General features: G+C 46.2%; 1 protein-coding gene across 2 annotated transcripts in view; it reads right to left on the bottom strand.

Annotated features, from left to right (window-relative positions):
• Positions 1-6458: 6458 nt before the first annotated feature.
• Positions 6459-17659, bottom strand: part of SIL1 (SIL1 nucleotide exchange factor) — a 44884-nt gene continuing 33683 nt past the window's right edge. For both annotated transcript variants that reach the window (XM_035110172.3, XM_035110174.3), the window contains 3 exons: positions 16971-17067; positions 10445-10609; positions 6459-7290 (listed from right to left, as the gene is read on the bottom strand). In XM_035110172.3, coding sequence (XP_034966063.1) covers positions 6937-7290; positions 10445-10609; positions 16971-17067 — 616 coding nt within the window. In that variant the 3' untranslated portion in view covers positions 6459-6936. The remainder of the gene's footprint in view (positions 7291-10444; positions 10610-16970; positions 17068-17659) is intronic.

Raw genomic sequence — 17659 nt, 5'->3', positions numbered from 1 at the left:
TTGACTGTGGCTGGAAGGAGACATAAAAGGCACCATCCAACTGTCAGAGAGCCTCCACTCCAGATTTGTGTAGGGTTTTCTTAGCCTTTTCTTCTCCCGAAGATGTCCTGCAAGGCAGTGGGTACTTGGTTTCTCCTCAGGGTTTATTCCCAAAACCCTTTTTCACAATTCTAGTTACAGGTAGGTAGCCGTGTTGGTCTCAGTCGAAACAAAATTAAAAAATTCCTTCAGTAGCACCTTAAAGACCAACTAGGTTTTTATTTTGGTATGAGCTTTCGTGTGCATGCACACTTCATCAGATACACTGAAACAGAATCCACCAGACCCTTATGTATATTCAGAGGGTGGGGGTGATGGGAATGGGTGATGGGCTGATAGGAGTGGTAAACCTGTTGATGACTGTTAACGACTGTTAATGACTGCAATTAGCAAGCTTAAAACCATGGAGCCACCTGGAATGAACAGAGACATAGGATTCTTATCTCATTATACATGATCAAGCTTTCCTTAGCACCTCAGCCCTTTCTCCCCCCCCCCCCCGGCAATACCAATTGCAGTCATTAACAGTCATCAACAGGTTTACCACTCCTATCAGCCCATCACCCATTCCCATCCCCCCACCCCCACCCTCTGAATATACATAAGGGTCTGGCTACTTCTGTTTCAGTGTATCTGATGAAGTGTGCATGCGCACGAAAGCTCATACCAAAATAAAAACTTAGTTGGTCTTTAAGGTGCTACTGAAGGAACCTTTTTCACAAATGAGTGTAGCCACACAGCAGCGAAGCTTTAGGATCAGAGATCACCTTCTCCCATGGGCGTTCAAATCCTGCCATTTCCATTTCAGGTGACTCTTCCTTCCAGCAGAAGTTTGGTATTCGCCTAAAAATGTGATTGACATTATCTGACAGGAAATGTGTTTTTCCGCCATGTGCACAAACAGTGGGGAACTAGTATCCCTGCCACATTAAGTATGTATTTATTTTAGGCACCAGATTTACCTCCATCGTTGGTGGTGTGCTTGCTCTCGATTTCTTGAGGCTTCTCTGTGTGTGACTTACAATCGTACGGACATCTCTGCCATGGTACACCTGTAATGTTCCTGCTCTGCTTTGGGGGAGCTGGCAACTGGATAATATAAATCCAGCCTCTGCACATGAAAGCTGAGAGGGGCTAGCCCCCTCCTCACTTTTCCTTGAGCTACTTTGCTTCAAAAATTGGTTGAGCTAACATCCTCATTAACCTCTACGGTGGTCTCTTCCGGGGCTGTTTTCTGAGGCTAGGCTTGCCAGATCCTAAACTAGCTATGCAGCCTTTCAACCTGGGGGTGGGGGGGTGGGAGGAAAGACCTTCTTTTAGAGGGAGAGTACTTCTTTAGTCCAGCAACATCAGACATAATGCCCCAGTGGATGCATTCAAAATAAGATGTTGCCCAACGTCCTCCCCAAACGTCAAGCATTGGGAGCAATTACTATTTTAGTTATCGCCATCCATTTCAGTAGTTAAATTTCACTCTGCGGCATCGCTTTTTGCCTCGGCTCTCAGCCTTCAGATATATGGTGCAAATCCAGCAGAATCCACAGGGATTCTGGCTTCTGTGAGCCTGACAATAATGTGAAATGTGTGACAGGTTCCAAATCTGAGATCTCTGCTGGAGGAACAGTGTCACGTCGGGGAATATCCCTCTACAGCACAGTCCCACTTCCTTAATTTTTCACAAGCATTGCTGTATAGCTGTCAGATACAGAGAATGTCATCGCAGGGCTTTTTAATAGCTTATACATTGAACTGCAAGTAAAAAGAAAAGGCAAATGTAAGCTGAAACCGTAGAGCTGCTGCCTGTCCCTCCCTCCCTGTTGCCGCTGCAGAGATGGTCAAGACACAGCTACATAAATACCGGCAGATTATATGGGTTTTAATGATACGGCTCCTTCTCCGCAGCTCCAAATGTATGAGAAGTGCAGAGAACTTGCTACAAAAAACTCCCCAAACCTCAAGAGGCTTAAGTACAGAACAGGAATTAACGAAAGATTTTTAAGCCTAGAAATTTCATCATGGCTAGTTGCCCGCTGATAGTCTTTATCCTCCATGCATTTTCCATCCAAGTATACAAGGTGGAAAGATGATAGCAATATCTTTTTTATTTAAAAATTTTTTTATACATTTCACTGATTTTACAATCATTTTGACATTTCGAAACTTCCTTTGCCCACTTTCTGCGGTTCCTTAATTTTTAATATCGTCTGCATATCCAAATTAATTCATGTTTTCATCTTCTTTAAATATATGCTTTTATGAAACTCCAGGTTATTACAATAATCCTGCCAATGTTTTTATCTGTTTACAATTTTATCTGCAAATATTCGATAAGCCATTTCCATTCCTTTATAAAAAGTTTGTTGTCTTGATTTCTTATTCTTCCAGCAAGTTTCATCATTTCTGCATATTCCATAATTTTTTGTATCCATTCTTCCTTTGCTGGGACTTCTTCTTTCCATTTTTGGGCAAATAACATTCTTGCCGCTGTACATGAATAAGTTTCTATACATTTTAGGTAGTTCTGTCCCTATAATTCCCAAGAGAAAAGCCTCTGGGTTTTTGTTTTTTTTACATGTTACTTTAAACACCCTTTTCATTTCATTACATATCATTTCCCAGCAAGCCCTGACCTTACTAGCAATCTCACCTACTTTAGGGGGATGTTATTGGGAGTTTATTTACTTATTACAGTTTTAGCCGGACTTTCCTCCACTGGGCTTAGCGTGGGAAATACGAGTTGACCATATTCCTTGCCTTTCAAACTCAGCTGCAGGCAGAGCTTCGCTATTTACCCAGCCCTGCAATATGCTTGCACATTTTTTAAAAAATACGGCTCGAGTGGCAACTAAATCAGAAGTGTGCAACACAAGAGGAGGAAGAGAACTTCTTCTGTCCCCTTGCTCTGGAAGGCGTCAAGAATCGGTGTCTCTACTCCCATAATTCCTGCCCATTTGTCATGGTGGCTGAGGATAGAGTTGGGAGTTCAAACAATCCTTAGGGGTTTCCCACCGGCATCGAGTTGGCCACTGTGAGAATAGGATGCTGGACTAGATGGGCCAATGGGTTGTTCTTATGTCCTTAGCATCATCTGAAAGGCCACAGGTTATCCGCATCTTCTAGTATGCAGGAACTGTTTGAAACGAGGAGCGTGGCCTTTTCTTGTAAGTGGCACCCTGTGTCTGCTGCCAAAAGTCTGACACATTCTGAAGCTCCGATGCTTTACTGCTTCTAATAATCACATACTGTTCTCTAGGGAACATTTCCTGTAAAATCCCTTCATCTCCCCCTCCCCCCCTCCATTAAAGATAAACAACCAAAATGCCACTGGAAAGAAAATCAATGTGTATAATTACTCCTGCTACTTAAATAGCAAGAAGCAAATGTGTGTAATCTGCAAAAAAGTAACAAATATTTCCGAGCCTAAAAAGGAAAGGGGCTATTAGCTGTTGAGCCTTAAAATAACCCGATCGATAAAAAGCCAAGTGCTATCCATTCACTTTTAGGAGGAGGCTGTCCACTTCACCTCCAACTGGCATAAATTTATTTTGGTAGTTGCAGCTTGTACGTTGGGCTTTGCAGCCCAGCACAAATCATATACGTATCCTTTTCGAGGGTCTGGGTGTTTTTCATGCGTTATCGAGCATGTGCATGTGGGGCACATGCTAAAATAGTGAGGGATAAAAAGAGGCAAATGTGCATTCCGAAAGAGTGATTTAGTGGGGGAAAAGATTCACCAGGAAGTCAGAAATGAAAGAGGGTGTCCTGCAATGGGCATATAGCTCTACTAGTGTGATCCTGTGTGTTTACTTGGAAGTAAGCCCCACTGATTTCAAATGGCAAAAGCATGCATAGGATCGCAGCCTAAGTATACACGTCTGCCCCCCCCCTGCACATGAAGTGGCCCTGAGAGCTAATGCGTGCACTTCTTGAAATGTATAGCTTGCAGAATTTTAAGACATTTGGGTTTCTCACCCTGCTCAATGTTTGAAGTGGGACTCACAGATCTCACCTTCCGAAGATCTATGCACGTCGAAAGGTCATCCAGAGCCCATCACAGCTGCACGGTTTGAGGAAACGTACACAGGCAATCCATATTTTTTTACAGTTTGGCTTGTGCTGACTGCCTAATTAGGCAAGGGGGAGATCAACGAACCTCAGTAGACAGTGGGAAGATTTTTAAATGGGCAGTTTTCGAGACATACCTTCTCTGCCATGTGTTCTGGTCTTATTGCTTAAGCTACTTCCAGGATTAGTTACTTTTTTACATATTAGCAGGCGGGTACTTCGGCTCACAGCCCTGTTAAATCAGAGACATTTGGATTTTGGAAGCATTTGTTCACCAAAAGATACGAACTAAGTCTGAAACCAACACACTGTGGAGCTGTCTGCAATGCCAGAAATCGCATCATGTCACTGATATGCATACCTATTGGGCAGAGCCAGTGTGGTGTAGTGGTTCGAGTGTCAGACTAGGACCTGGGAGACCAGGGTTCAAATCCCCACACAGCTATGAAGTTCACTGGGTGATTTGAACGCTTTTGAGTTATTGAGGAAAGGAGTAGAGTCGCAGGTGAGATACCACCAGGGCAGAATTGGTTGAGTTGAAGAACGCAGGTAGAACATAAAGGTAAAGGGACCCCTGACCATTAGGTCCAGTCGTGACCGACTCTGGGGTTGCGCGCTCATTATTGGCCGAGGGAGCCGGCGTATAGCTTCCAAGTCATGTGGCCAGCATGACAAAGCTGCTTCTGGCAAACCAGAGCAGCACATGGAAATGCCGTTTACCTTCCCGCTGTAGCGGTTCCTATTTATCTACTTGCATTTTGAGGTGCTTTCGAACTGCTAGGTTGGCAGGAGCTGGGACCAAGCAATGGGAGCTCACCCCACCACAGGGATTCAAACTGCCGACCTTCTGATCAGCAAGCCCTAGGCTCAGTGGTTTAGCCCACAGCGCCACCTGGGTCCCAATGAACATAATGGCATACTAAACAAAATAACAGTAATACAGTGGTACCTCGGAAGTCGAATGGAATCCACTACGGAAGTCCGTTCAACTTCCAAAACGTACGGAAACCAAGGCACGGCTTCCGATTGGCTGCAGGAAGCTTTATCCCCTGAGCAAAGGGGAGGAGAGCCGATCTCCTGCAGCCAATTGGAAGTCGCAGAAGCCCCGTCAGACGTTCGGCTTCCAAAAGAACGTTCGGAAACCGGATCAGTCACTTCCGGGTTTCGATGGTTCGGGAGCCAAAACGTCCAAGTCCCAGGGCGTTTGACAACCAAGGAGGTACTACTGTAATGCCTGAAATGGCACGGGACCGCATTACCACAAGGACTGCCTCTCCCCATATGAACCAACCCACACTCTGCAATCATCATCTGAAGCCCTTCTTTGTGTGCTTCCTCCACGAAAGGTCCGGAGGGTGGCAACATGAGAACATGCCTTCTCGGTGGTGTTGTTGTTATTATTTATTTATATCCCGCCCATCTGGCTGGGTTTCCCCCACCACTCTGGGCTGCTTCCAGCAAATACCAAAATACATTAAAATATCACAGATTAAAAACTTCCCTAAACAGGGCTGCCTGTTTGCGGTGGCTTCCTGTTTGTGAAATGCTCTCCCTAGGGGGGCTTGCCTGGCACCTTCGTTATGGATCTTTAGGTGCCAGGCAAAAGCATTTCTCTTCTCCTTGGCCTTTGGCTAACTAAACAACCGATGGCCTTATAAACTGTGTTGCCGGGGGGGGTGAGGCCTTCTCGGTGGTGGCGCCTGCCCTGTGGAACGCCCTCCCAACAGATGTCAAAGAGGAAAACAACTACCAGACCTTTTAGAAGACATCTGAAGGCAGCCCAGTTCAGGGAGGTTTATTTTTCTGTTGGAAGCCGCCCAGAGTGGCTGGGGAAACCCAGCCAGATGGGCGGGGTATAAATAATAAATTATTATTATTATTATTATTATTATTATCGTTTGTTACCATGTTGTGTATGTAAACCACCCTGTGATTCTTGAACGAAGGGCAGTATAGAAACTTAATTAAGAAGAATTGACAGAGCACATCTTTAAAAGCCACCCCAACCTTCTCCTATAGCTGCACATTGCAGGGCAAGTTCAATAATGGATAAGGTGTCTTTTAAGAGCAACTCATCTGCTTTTACTGATCTTCTTACTCGAGGAACCGCCTGACAAACAGCCAAGGAGGAGCCCTGGGGTTTTCCGCAGAACATAGTTTGAAAAATAGCTAGATGAGTTTTTAGGGAGTAGAACCTTACCATACAATCCACGATTCTGTTCCCTTTACTCTCGGGATCCAGCTGAAAGATCAAAATTAGTGTTGGACTGGCTGAAGAATGTTTTTTAACAACGGAACTGCCATACGGACAACAACCAGAAAGTTGAAAAAATACACAGGAAAAAGACAGCATCTTGCACATTCTGAGTAAAATCTCTTTTTTTCCACAGGAAGTTGCCTTTTCAAATGAGAAAGAGAGTAGGATACACTCGCCCTCTTAATACTCACATTCTAAAAATATTTCTATTGACGTGACTAAGGCAGAAGACTTGCTCAAACCAACTCCATGCACTGGCGGAACTTCTTTGTAAAAACCATTTCCCCTTCAGAGAGTTGTTTCGAAATGCGTGGGGAATAAGAGAGGCTCTTCTTTTTGCAGATGACGACTGCAGGGACACCTTAAACCCGCTTCTTCTGGCGATTTCCAGAAATAAAACACACCATCAACTGCAAATACCAAGCTAGTCTCCGCTCTGTAATGAGCGTATGGGCTTACTTGCTACCTAAGGGACTGCACAAAGCCAAAAAGGTTTGTTCAACGGTTTATTCTGTGCAACGTCCCAAAATTTACCGGCGAACCTTTGCGTCTCAGCAAGGCTACGGTAAAAGTCTTCAATTCAGCTGCTGGGCCAGGCTATTTATAGAGCTGAGGAGTTCCTTAAAATAGCCGTCATCTTCTCCTTCCTTTTGTTCGTCTGCCACCAGCACTTCGTATTCTTGGCGAAGGAGGCTCAGTGTATGGCTGAGGCTGTGATCTGCTTTGTAGCTGTCCCTGCAGGAAGCTAGCAGCACATGCACGGTCTTCAAAACCTTCTCCCTGGCATCGTGCTCTGGCATCCTCAGGAGGTTAGGAATTATCCCACACCAGCCTTGTTCGACAATGGCTGGGAGCAAGATCACTTGGCTGTACTGCTGGGCTCTCTCCCGGAACTGGTCATCGTCATCCAGCAAGTCCTTGAGCGACAGCTGCAATAAAGTTCCTTAAAATTATTATCCTGCACTTGCATTTATTTCATTTTATTTTGGTAATAACTTTTTATCAATTTTTCAAAAGCTTAACATATATGCTTCAATACATAAATCCGTCTTTTTCCAACTTCCCATCCCATTTTCCGTGGTGTTTTAATTTCTCTTCCTACTCCCACCCCTTCTGCGATGCTGCATTCTCTCGTTCCTTCGGTTGCTCATATTTCAAATCCTGCTCGCGAATTCGTCGTATTATAATATTTCTTTAAACAGTCCGAAAAAGGCTTCATTCATTCATTCATTCATTCATTCATTTCAACCACCTCGGACGCTGCTTCGCTTTGCAAATGTGCTAGCAGTTTTATTACCAGGCCTTTTGCTTTTTCGAAATCCCAATTTGCCAACATCCACAATGTGGATGCCTAGTCTCCCATAGCCCTTAAGGAAAAGGAAAGGAGAAGCTCCTCTAAGGATTGAAATCGACTAGACCAGAAGCTGGTTGCAACCCAGGCTGCATCTAGACACATCAAAGAAGCATTTCAGTTAGACGCATTGTAAACGAGAAATTGGGTTGGCAAAGAATGGAACTCAAAAGCGCCATCTTGTGTCAAAGAGCTATAATGCATATACAACGCATAGAAAGCGCTTTTTCTTTGCCGGTGTAGCTGAGTCCCTAGTCCAATCTATTTCATCCTTCTATTGTTTCCACGAGGAAGCGGCAGCAATTAGGTGTGAAGAAAAAGGAGGAAGCAGGATTTTCCCACACAGGGAGCTCCCCCCAACCCCATAAAACCCCCATTATGCTGTACAATTATCGAGCTCCCCGATAGATCAGGGCTACCGGGGTGGCAGTCAAAGGGGAAATTGCTTTGAATCAATGTGGATGCAGCCAAGAACCTGAGCTCCATCGGCAAGACTCCTGCATTGGCATGGCCGGCTGGCCAGCCATCAGCATGTGCAGTAAAAGGGTTGCTTACAGCACGCTGCTGCGAGACACAAAACTCAGGGGGTTGGGGGTGCTGTATTTTTTTTTAAGCATTCCTGTGCTTTTTTTGTTTTTACTTGGCAGCCTCCTGTGGTAATTGCTATATATGTGCTTCATTAATTAGATCTTAATCACAAGGATCTCCTAACTACTATATTATCATTAAGGAAGATTGCTCTTCTCAACCCATCGAAACAGAGTCAAATCAGCCAAATTATAGGGGAACGCGCCCTGGGAACACGCCATGCTCCCCCGCATCTTGGGATGCGCTAAAGACTTGCTGAGATGCCTCGCTGTAACCTGCACGTTGGGAATAGCCCAACAGAGGCGGCACTCCGCAGTCATGTCTGTAGCAGCTGCAGAATACAGGATGCTAGATAATGAAACGAGCGTGTAACCCAAAAGGCAAGGCGGAAGAGCAGCCCGGCATTCTGCAAAGCCAGGTGGCTGTTCAGACCCGAGAGACTCGAGGTGTGGCGAAAGCGCACTCACTCAGATGCTCTTTGCAAGACTTGCCGACTCTGCCACCCAACCCCACCCTCCTGGCCTTCCCTACTTGCTATATCATGAATTTGATGCACAGGAATGCAAGGCGAAGCTCTACCTCTCTTTCAAATCGGAACCAGTGAAGGGGTGAAGGTCCTGTGTGAGTGCCTGGAGGCGGTTGGAGGATGGATGGCAGCTAACAGATTGAGGTTGAATCCTGACAAGACAGAAGTACTGTTTGGGGGGGGCAGGAGGCGGGTGGGTGTTGGGGCCTTCTCGGTGGTGACGCCCGCCCTGTGGAACGCCCTCCCACCAGATGTCGAGGAAATAAACAACTATCTGCCTTTTAGAAGACATCTGAAGGCAGCCCTGTTTAGGGAAGTTTTTAATGTTTGAAGTTTTATCCTGTTTTTAGTCCTCTGTTGGAAGCTGCCCAGAGCAGCTGGGGAAACCCAGCCAGATGGGCAGGGCATAAATAAAATTATTATTATTATTATTATTATTATTATTATTATTATTATTATTATTATTATTCCAATGGCTTTTGAGGAAGTAGGGCATGCCCAAGCTCATCTGCAATGGGTTAAACCAGGCATCCCCAGACTTCGGCCCTCCAGATGTTTTGGAGTACAATTCCCATCTTCCCCAAACACTGGTCCTGTTAGCTAGGGATCATGGGAGTTGTAGGCCAAAACATCTGGAGGGCCGTAGTTTGGGGGTGCCTGGGTTAAACAGAGCATAGGCAGGTTCTACTTGAGATGTAGTCTTAATCTCCTTCCATCATCAGCTGAGGAATTGTATGAAACTTCCAGCAGGTAATGTCTGTCACGCAGTAAATTAGGTGTGGGGAACCTTCTGTCCTCCATAAGTCACTGCTCTACAGCTGATCTCCCATTGTTCTGACCTTTGCACCATGCTGGCCGAGGGCGATGTGGGTTGGGGAGTCCAACCTTATATGTGGAGGGCCACAGAGTTCCCCCATCTGGGCACTAAACAAGCCTATGTACGAAAACGTCACACTACTGAGCTCTAGAAAAAGGAAGTATTCAATAAACAGAATAATGCATTCAGAGGACGGCCTCCACTTTGTAACTTGCCGCATCGCAGCATGCCAAACGCAATCATCCACGACTTTTGCAAAGTTTTCCCTTTAAAGAGATTCTGGGTAATGATGAGTCATCTCTACAGAGCAAGATAATTGCCTTTTCCAGAGGAGACACACGAGGTTTGAGCAATCAGATTCGGAGCTGCAACTCTGGAAGACTTAGTTTGAATTTCTGTCTTTGTACGAATTAGCCAGGCAGCGGGAGGCAAGCCACCTTCTCGCAGGGGGGGGCGGTGATAATGCCATAGCTTGCAGGATTCCTGGAAGGGGTGTTAGGTGGATCATTTTGAAAATGGATCAGAGCTGGGGAGAGTCTAGCGAGTTGCCACCTGGTGCTCTTGTGGTGTCAGGTGACTGACAGGTGAGCGGCCACCTGCCAATGGAAGGACGTCACACTTCCTAGGCTCCACCGTTCCAGTTCTACTCCAGTAGTGATGAAAATACAGCTCTCATTCTCTCGCTCTCTCTCTCTCCACCCCCCTGCTAAAAGGAGGGTTTGGATGAATTTCTCCTTCCAGGGACACCTGCCTGGTCCCCACTGCACTCCCGCTGCTGTCCCACGCAACAGCTCCGCTTACCTTTTCCACGACTAAGTCATAGAGAAGCGTCACAATGCGGACGTGCAACATCTCCGTCCCTTTCTCCGTGCAGAGATGCCGAAGTACTTGAAGGCCTCCAAGCTTCAGGAACTGCTGCTGAGCGTAGGGGAACTGCCGAAGCATGGACGACAAAGCAAAGAGAGCCTGGAAACAAAACACAACAATGCAGGGCGTTTGCAACGCTTCCGGTCTGCCAAAAGCTTTCCCGCACAACTCCTCCGGCACGTGCCCCCCCCCGACACCTCCCTTGCGCCGAATAAACAAACTGTCTATATTTTCATCGCGGTTTCACTTTGGGGAATTCGTAGAGCCAGAGTCTGAAGGAACCCACTAAAGAGGTTTTCACTCCGGGACAGGGCCTCATAGATTATAACAACAATCATTTATAAAAAACAATACTTTTCGGTTTCTGAAAATGCACCTGGCACTCCCTACTGGCTTCACAATGTTTTGCGGAGTTTCACAGACCCCCACTCTCTACGCAGACCGAGTAGAAAACAGGCTCTCTTCCTTTGCACAGCTATCTATATCGTCTTCATCGCCAACGCTAGGTTTTTTCTTCCTTCCTTTTCTCTTATTATAAAAAGCTTTCAATAAATTATTATTATTATTATTATTATTATTATTATTATTATTATTATTATTATTTTACTACAACTACTACTATTAAGACCCAGGTGGCGCTGTGGTTAAACCACTGAGCCTAGGGCTTGCTGATCAGAAGGTCGGCGGTTCGAATCCCTGTGACGGGGGTGAGCTCCCGTTGCTTGGTCCCAGCTCCTGCCAACCTAGCAGTTCGAAAGCACATCAACATGCAAGTAGATAAATAGGAACCGCTACAGCGGGAAGGTAAACGGCGTTTCCATGTGCTGCTCTGGTTTGCCAGAAGCGGCTTTGTCATGCTGGCCACATGACCTGGAAGCTATACGCCAGCTCCCTCAGCCAATAATGCGAGATGAGCGCGCAACCCCAGAATCGGTCACGACTGGACCTAATGGTCAGGGGTCCCTTTACCTTTACCTTTATTACTACTACTGCTACTATTACTATTATTACTACTACTACTAGTTGTTGTTGTTGTAGTAGTACAGTAGTAAAATAAAAGTTCTGCCGCTTCCCACTTTTATGAAGCTACATAGAAAGGGGGGACACTTTTAAAAGCCGGACGAAGCCAAGCAGAAGGAAGGGACTTGGATCAGATGGAAGAGTAGGGAAACTTTAGGGGTTCTGAGCTGCGTAGCATGAGGCTGGGGGTGGGTGGGTGGAGAGACACAGAGCCTTTCCACATGTTTCAATTAGCAGCCATAGGAGAGATCCTAATAAAGCTCTCTGGACAGAATTTTATTTAGACACAATTTCAGGGTGACATTTCCGATGGAAACCGCATACAACCCGAGGACTGTGGAACTCCTCTGGCTCTTCTGCATGCATTATAAAATGTGGAAATGGCACCCTCTGGTTAGAGTCCCAGAAAATCAGAGCTGCCGGCGTGCCCTCGACAGTGAATGTTGAACATCTTCCCGTGCTCTTTCTAGGAAGAAATGAGCACGCAGCATCCTGTCCCCTCCAGTTCAGCTTCTTCCTCTTATTACTTTCTCTCCAGCAATTTAGTGGTTGCTTCTCCTTCCTCCTCCTCCTCCTCCTCCTCCTGTTTATTTAGGCTGCAGCAAAGCCATGCTGTGATGTTTCAATTCCCCATTGCACCGCAAATCGGTGGGAAACAAATCTCAATCATGTACCAGAATTTTGATGGGCGTAAGCACCGCGCTCTGGGTTAAATGCTAATGCAAAGCACAGTCCCGGCGAGGGCTGATCCAATCTTCCTTTTTGTTCAGAGCAGGGATAGGGAGAAATCCTGCGTGGAGGGGGGGGGCAGGTCACGTCAGGTCTGCCAGCTCCTCACTCAAACTGCTGCCTCATAAAAAGGAGCCCCCCTTTGCAGACTACACACAGTAGCTAGCAGCCCCCCCTTTTTTTGGTTTTGCTGGAGGACGTATAACTCATGTAAGACCTACAAATCTGACTCCCTAGCTAGACATCTTGCAACCCTTCCTGGCCACGTCTCGCCCTCTCTTGTGGCCCTTACTACTACTAATAATAATAATATTTATTTATTTATACCCCGCCCTTCCCAGTCAAGACCGGGCTCAGGGTCCACCAAATGCTGTACCACCAAATGTAGATAAGTTGAGCTAATTGAGTTTGAAGGAACAAATAATATCAACACAAGTATAAAAGAAACAATTCAGTTAAAACGTAGATGAATACAATGTTAAAATTCAATTTTAAAATTAAAAATCTACGAATAAGATAAAACCATTATGAAATAAAACCTTAGGGGAGGGTAACCGTGGGGTCAGACTGCGTCAGTCCGAAAGCCAAACGGAACAGCTCTGTCTTGCAGGCCCCACGAAAAGATGTCAAATCCCGCAGGGCCCTAGTCTCCCCTGGGACAGAGCGTTCCACCAGGTCGGGGCCAGTACTGAGAAGGCCCTGGTCCTGGTCGAGGCCAGCCTAACCACCTTGTGACCCGGGATCTCCAATATGATTGTGAAGAGTGAAATAGATTGTGAATCAATAGTGATTCCCCTCTCCCTTTTACAATTCTTCAGAGCTGTTTTCCCACAAAGTCATGTGTTATTCACCCCTTGCTATTTTCTCCAGCTGCTGTGTGTGTGTGTGTGTGTGTTTTGGGGCGAGGAAGGACACAGTCACAGACAATCGGGGGGGCCCTCCTTTCCAGGGCCGCTTGCCTGCACTGGAGGCAGTCGGAAGCGTCAAACCAGAAATACTCTGCACAAGCCGTTTTCCAGGATCTTAGCGTGCGCCGAGGGGCCTGAGACACCTGGATAGGTTAATTGAGCTGGCCTGAAGTCCTCGGGGTTAAAATCCCCGTGCCTTCTCAGGACCCATCAAGGATTAGAGCCAATCCTTTTACAGCAGCCTGTCTCCAAGGCAAGCTTGCGGTAGGATGTGAGCTACGGCTTATTAATGAGCCTTCATACGTAGCTTCTTTAGGGGGCCGCAGAGCAAGTACTTTGCAACTTGGGAGAACCAGTCGGCAGCGAGCGTGGTGTGAATATTTATCTTTATTTGTGTGTTTGTTGCATTTCGACCCTGCCCTTTTCTTCAAGGAGCTCAAGGTGGCATTACATGGTTCTTCGCTTCTTCGTTTAATCTCCCCACAACAACCAGGTGAGGCAGATTAGTTTGAGAGGCAGTGACTGGTGCAAAAGTCACCCAGTGAGTTTCATGGCTGAGGGGGGATTTGAACCCTGGTCTCCCGAGGTCTTAGTCCCACACTCCAACCACTGTAACACATTGGTTCTCGAAGCAATTTGCAGATCAATAATAATAATTTATTATTTATACCCCACCCATCTGGGCGGCTTCCAACAAAATATTAAAATACAGAAATTCATCATGCATTAAAAGCTTCCCTAAACAGGGCTGCCTTGAGCTGCCTTCTAAAGGTCTGGTAATTGTTGTTCCCTTTGACCTCTGGTGGGAGGGCATTCCACAGGGTGGGTGCCACTACCGAGAAGGCCCTCTGCCTGGTTCCCTGCAACTTGGCTTCTCGCAACGAGGGAACTGCCAGAAGGCCCTCGGTGCTGGACCTCAGTGTCTGGGCAGAACTATGGGGGTGGAGATGCTCCTTCAGGTATACTGGGCCGAGGTCATTTAGGGCTTTAAAGGTCAGCACCAACACTTTGAATTGTGCTTGGAAACGTACTGGGAGCCAATGCAGGTCTTTCAGGACCGGTGTTATGTGGTCTCGGCAGCCGCTCCCAGTCACCAGTCTAGCTGCCGCATTCTGCCCTCTAGTGCAGCAAAATGGAGGAGGAGGAGGAGGAGGAGGAGGAGGAGGAGGAGGAGGAGAAGAAGAAGAAGAAGAAGAAGAAGAAGAAGAAGAAGAAGAAGAAGAAGAAGAAGAAGAAGAAGAAGAAGAAGAAGAAGAAGAAGAAATAATTCCAAACACAAACACACACCCCTCTACTGTTTGGATGCTGCTAAGCACTTAAGACGGAGACAAACATTAAAAACAAAACGTAACTTGGGTGGACTGAATGAGGACGTTCTCCACCCTCTGCCTTCCTTCCCTCTAGGAGACGGTTAGAACACTTTATGAGATTAACAATACACTCAGTGTAGCTTTCAGGAACATGCCGTAAATATATTTCTCCAAGTGCAGCTTTATATAAGGGTCTGCATCTAGTGAGGGATTCTCCCCCGGGAAGCATTTCACTGTTACATGAACCTATCCATCAGTCTCTTGTACCTTTTTTTTGTTTCCCTCTGGCAAGCACACACCCAGAGAAACTCGGGGTTCTAAACACAGGTAGAAGGGGGAGACATATCCCAGGGCAGCCTTTGTAAACATCCTTGGCAGCGCAGCCCAGTAGAGCCTCACGAATTAATACAAGGCACTGCCTATTTACTCTGCTGTTGCAAAAGGGTCTCTGAATTAAACGCAGAGGCTTGGGGGTTTATGGGGGAACATTTGTGGCTGGCAACAACAACTGTAACTCTGCTTGATAAGATAAGGGGTAAGTGGATCTCATGCACCAGGGAGTAAATTGATCGCTGAAGAAGCGGCAAAGAACCGACCCTCTCGAGCCCATCGGTCCTGAACATTTAGCCGGGGCATTATCAGGCTTTGCCCCTTACAAGAGCATCCGATATTGGTCACTGCTGGAGGCAGATTACTGAGCTGCATGAAGCAATTATCTCATTCCCTGAATGTCTACTCCGATGTTTGTTAGCCTCCAAAATTCAAGCCTGCCAGTGTCCTGAAAGTCTGTGCCGTACAGGGCAATCTGCCCCGCAGCCCTCTAGAAAACAGACCACGCAGTGAGACACCTTCCCTTTCAAAGGGCCTCAGTTGCAATCACAAAAAGCCAATCCTAGCAAATGGCAACGTAACCCAGGAAAGAGCATGCAATTCCGCTTCCTTTATGATTCCCAGAGAATAGCCATGCTCGAATGAAAGACCCTTGCACATGATGGCTATATATTGACTCCAGTTAAGGGAGGCAGCATGCCCTTCCTACATTCTTATGAAATGCTGTACTTTCAAGCAAATTGTAGAGTTGAAAGAGACCCCGAGAATCTTCTATGCAGCTGTTCCCATACAAGGATCAAACCTGTGTAGCCTTGGCATCATCAGCTCCATGCTCTAACCAACTGAGCTACGTTCAGAGGGCACATGTTTGAACCCTTCTGATCGCCGTCAAAATTTATTTGAACAGATTAGGTGCCCAGTTTTGCCAATAGGAGGTGGAACCTAGATATACTTGCTTTTCCTTATCTTGGGATCCTATTAAGATTACAGGACAGAGGTAAAGGTAAAGGTAAAGGGACCCCTGACCATTAGGTCCAGTCGTGACCGACTCTGGGGTTGCGTGCTCATCTCGCATTATTGGCCGAGGGAGCCGGCGTATAACTTCCAGGTCATGTGGCCAGCATGACAAAGCCGCTTCTGGCAAACCAGAGCAGCACATGGAAACGCTGTTTACCTTCCTGCTGTAGCGGTTCCTATTTATCTACTTGCATTTTGACGTGCTTTTGAACTGCTAGGTTGGCAGGAGCTGGGACCAAGCAACGGGAGCTCACCCCGTCGCAGGGATTCGAACCGCCGACCTTCTGATCAGCAAGCCTTAGGCTCAGTGGTTTAACCCACAGCGCCACCTGGGTCCCTTACAGGACAGAGGAGAACCCGACAAAAAGTATGTGGAAGGGGGAACATGTTAATGTGGCCTCTAGTATATCTCTAGGCCTCACATACTCCCATCTCACTGTTTCCTGCTCTCTCAAAGCTAATTTTATTTCAAAATACAGCATTGGAGCTCTGGGGCATGCTTTAGACTGTAACTGACTGAGAATTTGGTTCATGAAGGCATAGGACGCACTTTTTCCCCAGATCCCACAAGGAGAAAAATGTGCTCGGACCTACACACGTGATGTACCAAAGATGGCAGAGGATAACCGACTTCCTGAGCAAATTTGCAATCCTGATAGGTTGCAAATACTGTAGTCCTGCAAAAACCATCTTCTACACACACCCAACACTGAACTATTTCAGCACGAAAACATATATAATATAGTATTTTCCCTCCATGGTGTCATTTTCAATCTAACATAGACCGGGAACCACTGGGACAGATGCCTCTCTAAGTGGTCAGATACTATAGCTGTGCTAAAGCACTTCAGATAACCGGCCCTCTCAAATTAAATGAGATTATCAAGTCTGGACATGACTAGGTCTGGCTGTTGCAGGAGGAAGATTGCAGCCTAAGGAGGTAAACTTAGCTGTCCATTGAAGGGTTGCAACCCTTTTTAATTTGAGGGGTGACTCTTGTTCAATGCACTGGCCTGATATGTTTGCACAATCTAGCCTTAGGTCTACATACGTCCACCAACAGAGGTCTACAGGCGTTCTCGTACAAAATGCAATTATCCAAGCCGCTCCTGAAAGACAGCCAAGCACATATTGCTCTCCCCTTACCTTTTTCTTCACAGCGAGGGGCTGATCTGTGGCCAAAATTACCAGCAGTTTCTGCAAAGCGCCCCCCTCAATCGCAGCGACTTGTATTTTGGGGTTGCTGGGAAGAGAAATGGAACTCATTAGGCTCAGAGATACTTCAGTGTCCTGTAAATTTTGCTGCAATCTGACTTCTACAAGAGACAATTGCGAGGCAGGTTACTCTGAGAAAGATACTGCAAGGTTTTAAACGAAGCCCTTGAGTCCTATTGCTATCACTCGAAAGGGTCCATGTTTATTTTGCCTCGGAAGGCGCCACCTGCTGATATGAACTGAAAATGCAAGCAGCTCTAGTTCATTTTCCACACAGTATATATTTACCTGTGTGAAATACACACGTTTGCAGAAATAAACAGGAACCCCCAAGCGAAAACAACAAAGTTGCATACTCAGTAGTCTTGCCTTAATAGGATTTCATCAGACAATTTGGTCGTCTTAGCATTACAGTGCAAGAAAGACGTTCTTCGTGTTAGTATTTTTATTAAAGATTTCCTTGGTTTACAAAAGTCTGCTAGGTTATTTTAAATGTCAAAATAAGAGGTGCCACACTCAGTATCAAATTTGCTCTTGCTGGAAGTCAGATCATGCAAGAACCCCATTTGTTTGTTTGTTTGTTTGTTGCATTTATGCCCACTTCCTCCTCCATCTAGGTG

The sequence above is a fragment of the Zootoca vivipara genome, chromosome 3, assembly GCF_965207765.1.
Source record: "Zootoca vivipara chromosome 3, rZooViv2.hap1.1, whole genome shotgun sequence".
Taxonomy (NCBI): Eukaryota; Metazoa; Chordata; class Lepidosauria; order Squamata; family Lacertidae; genus Zootoca; species Zootoca vivipara.
This window is presented reverse-complemented; position numbering and strand designations above follow the sequence as displayed.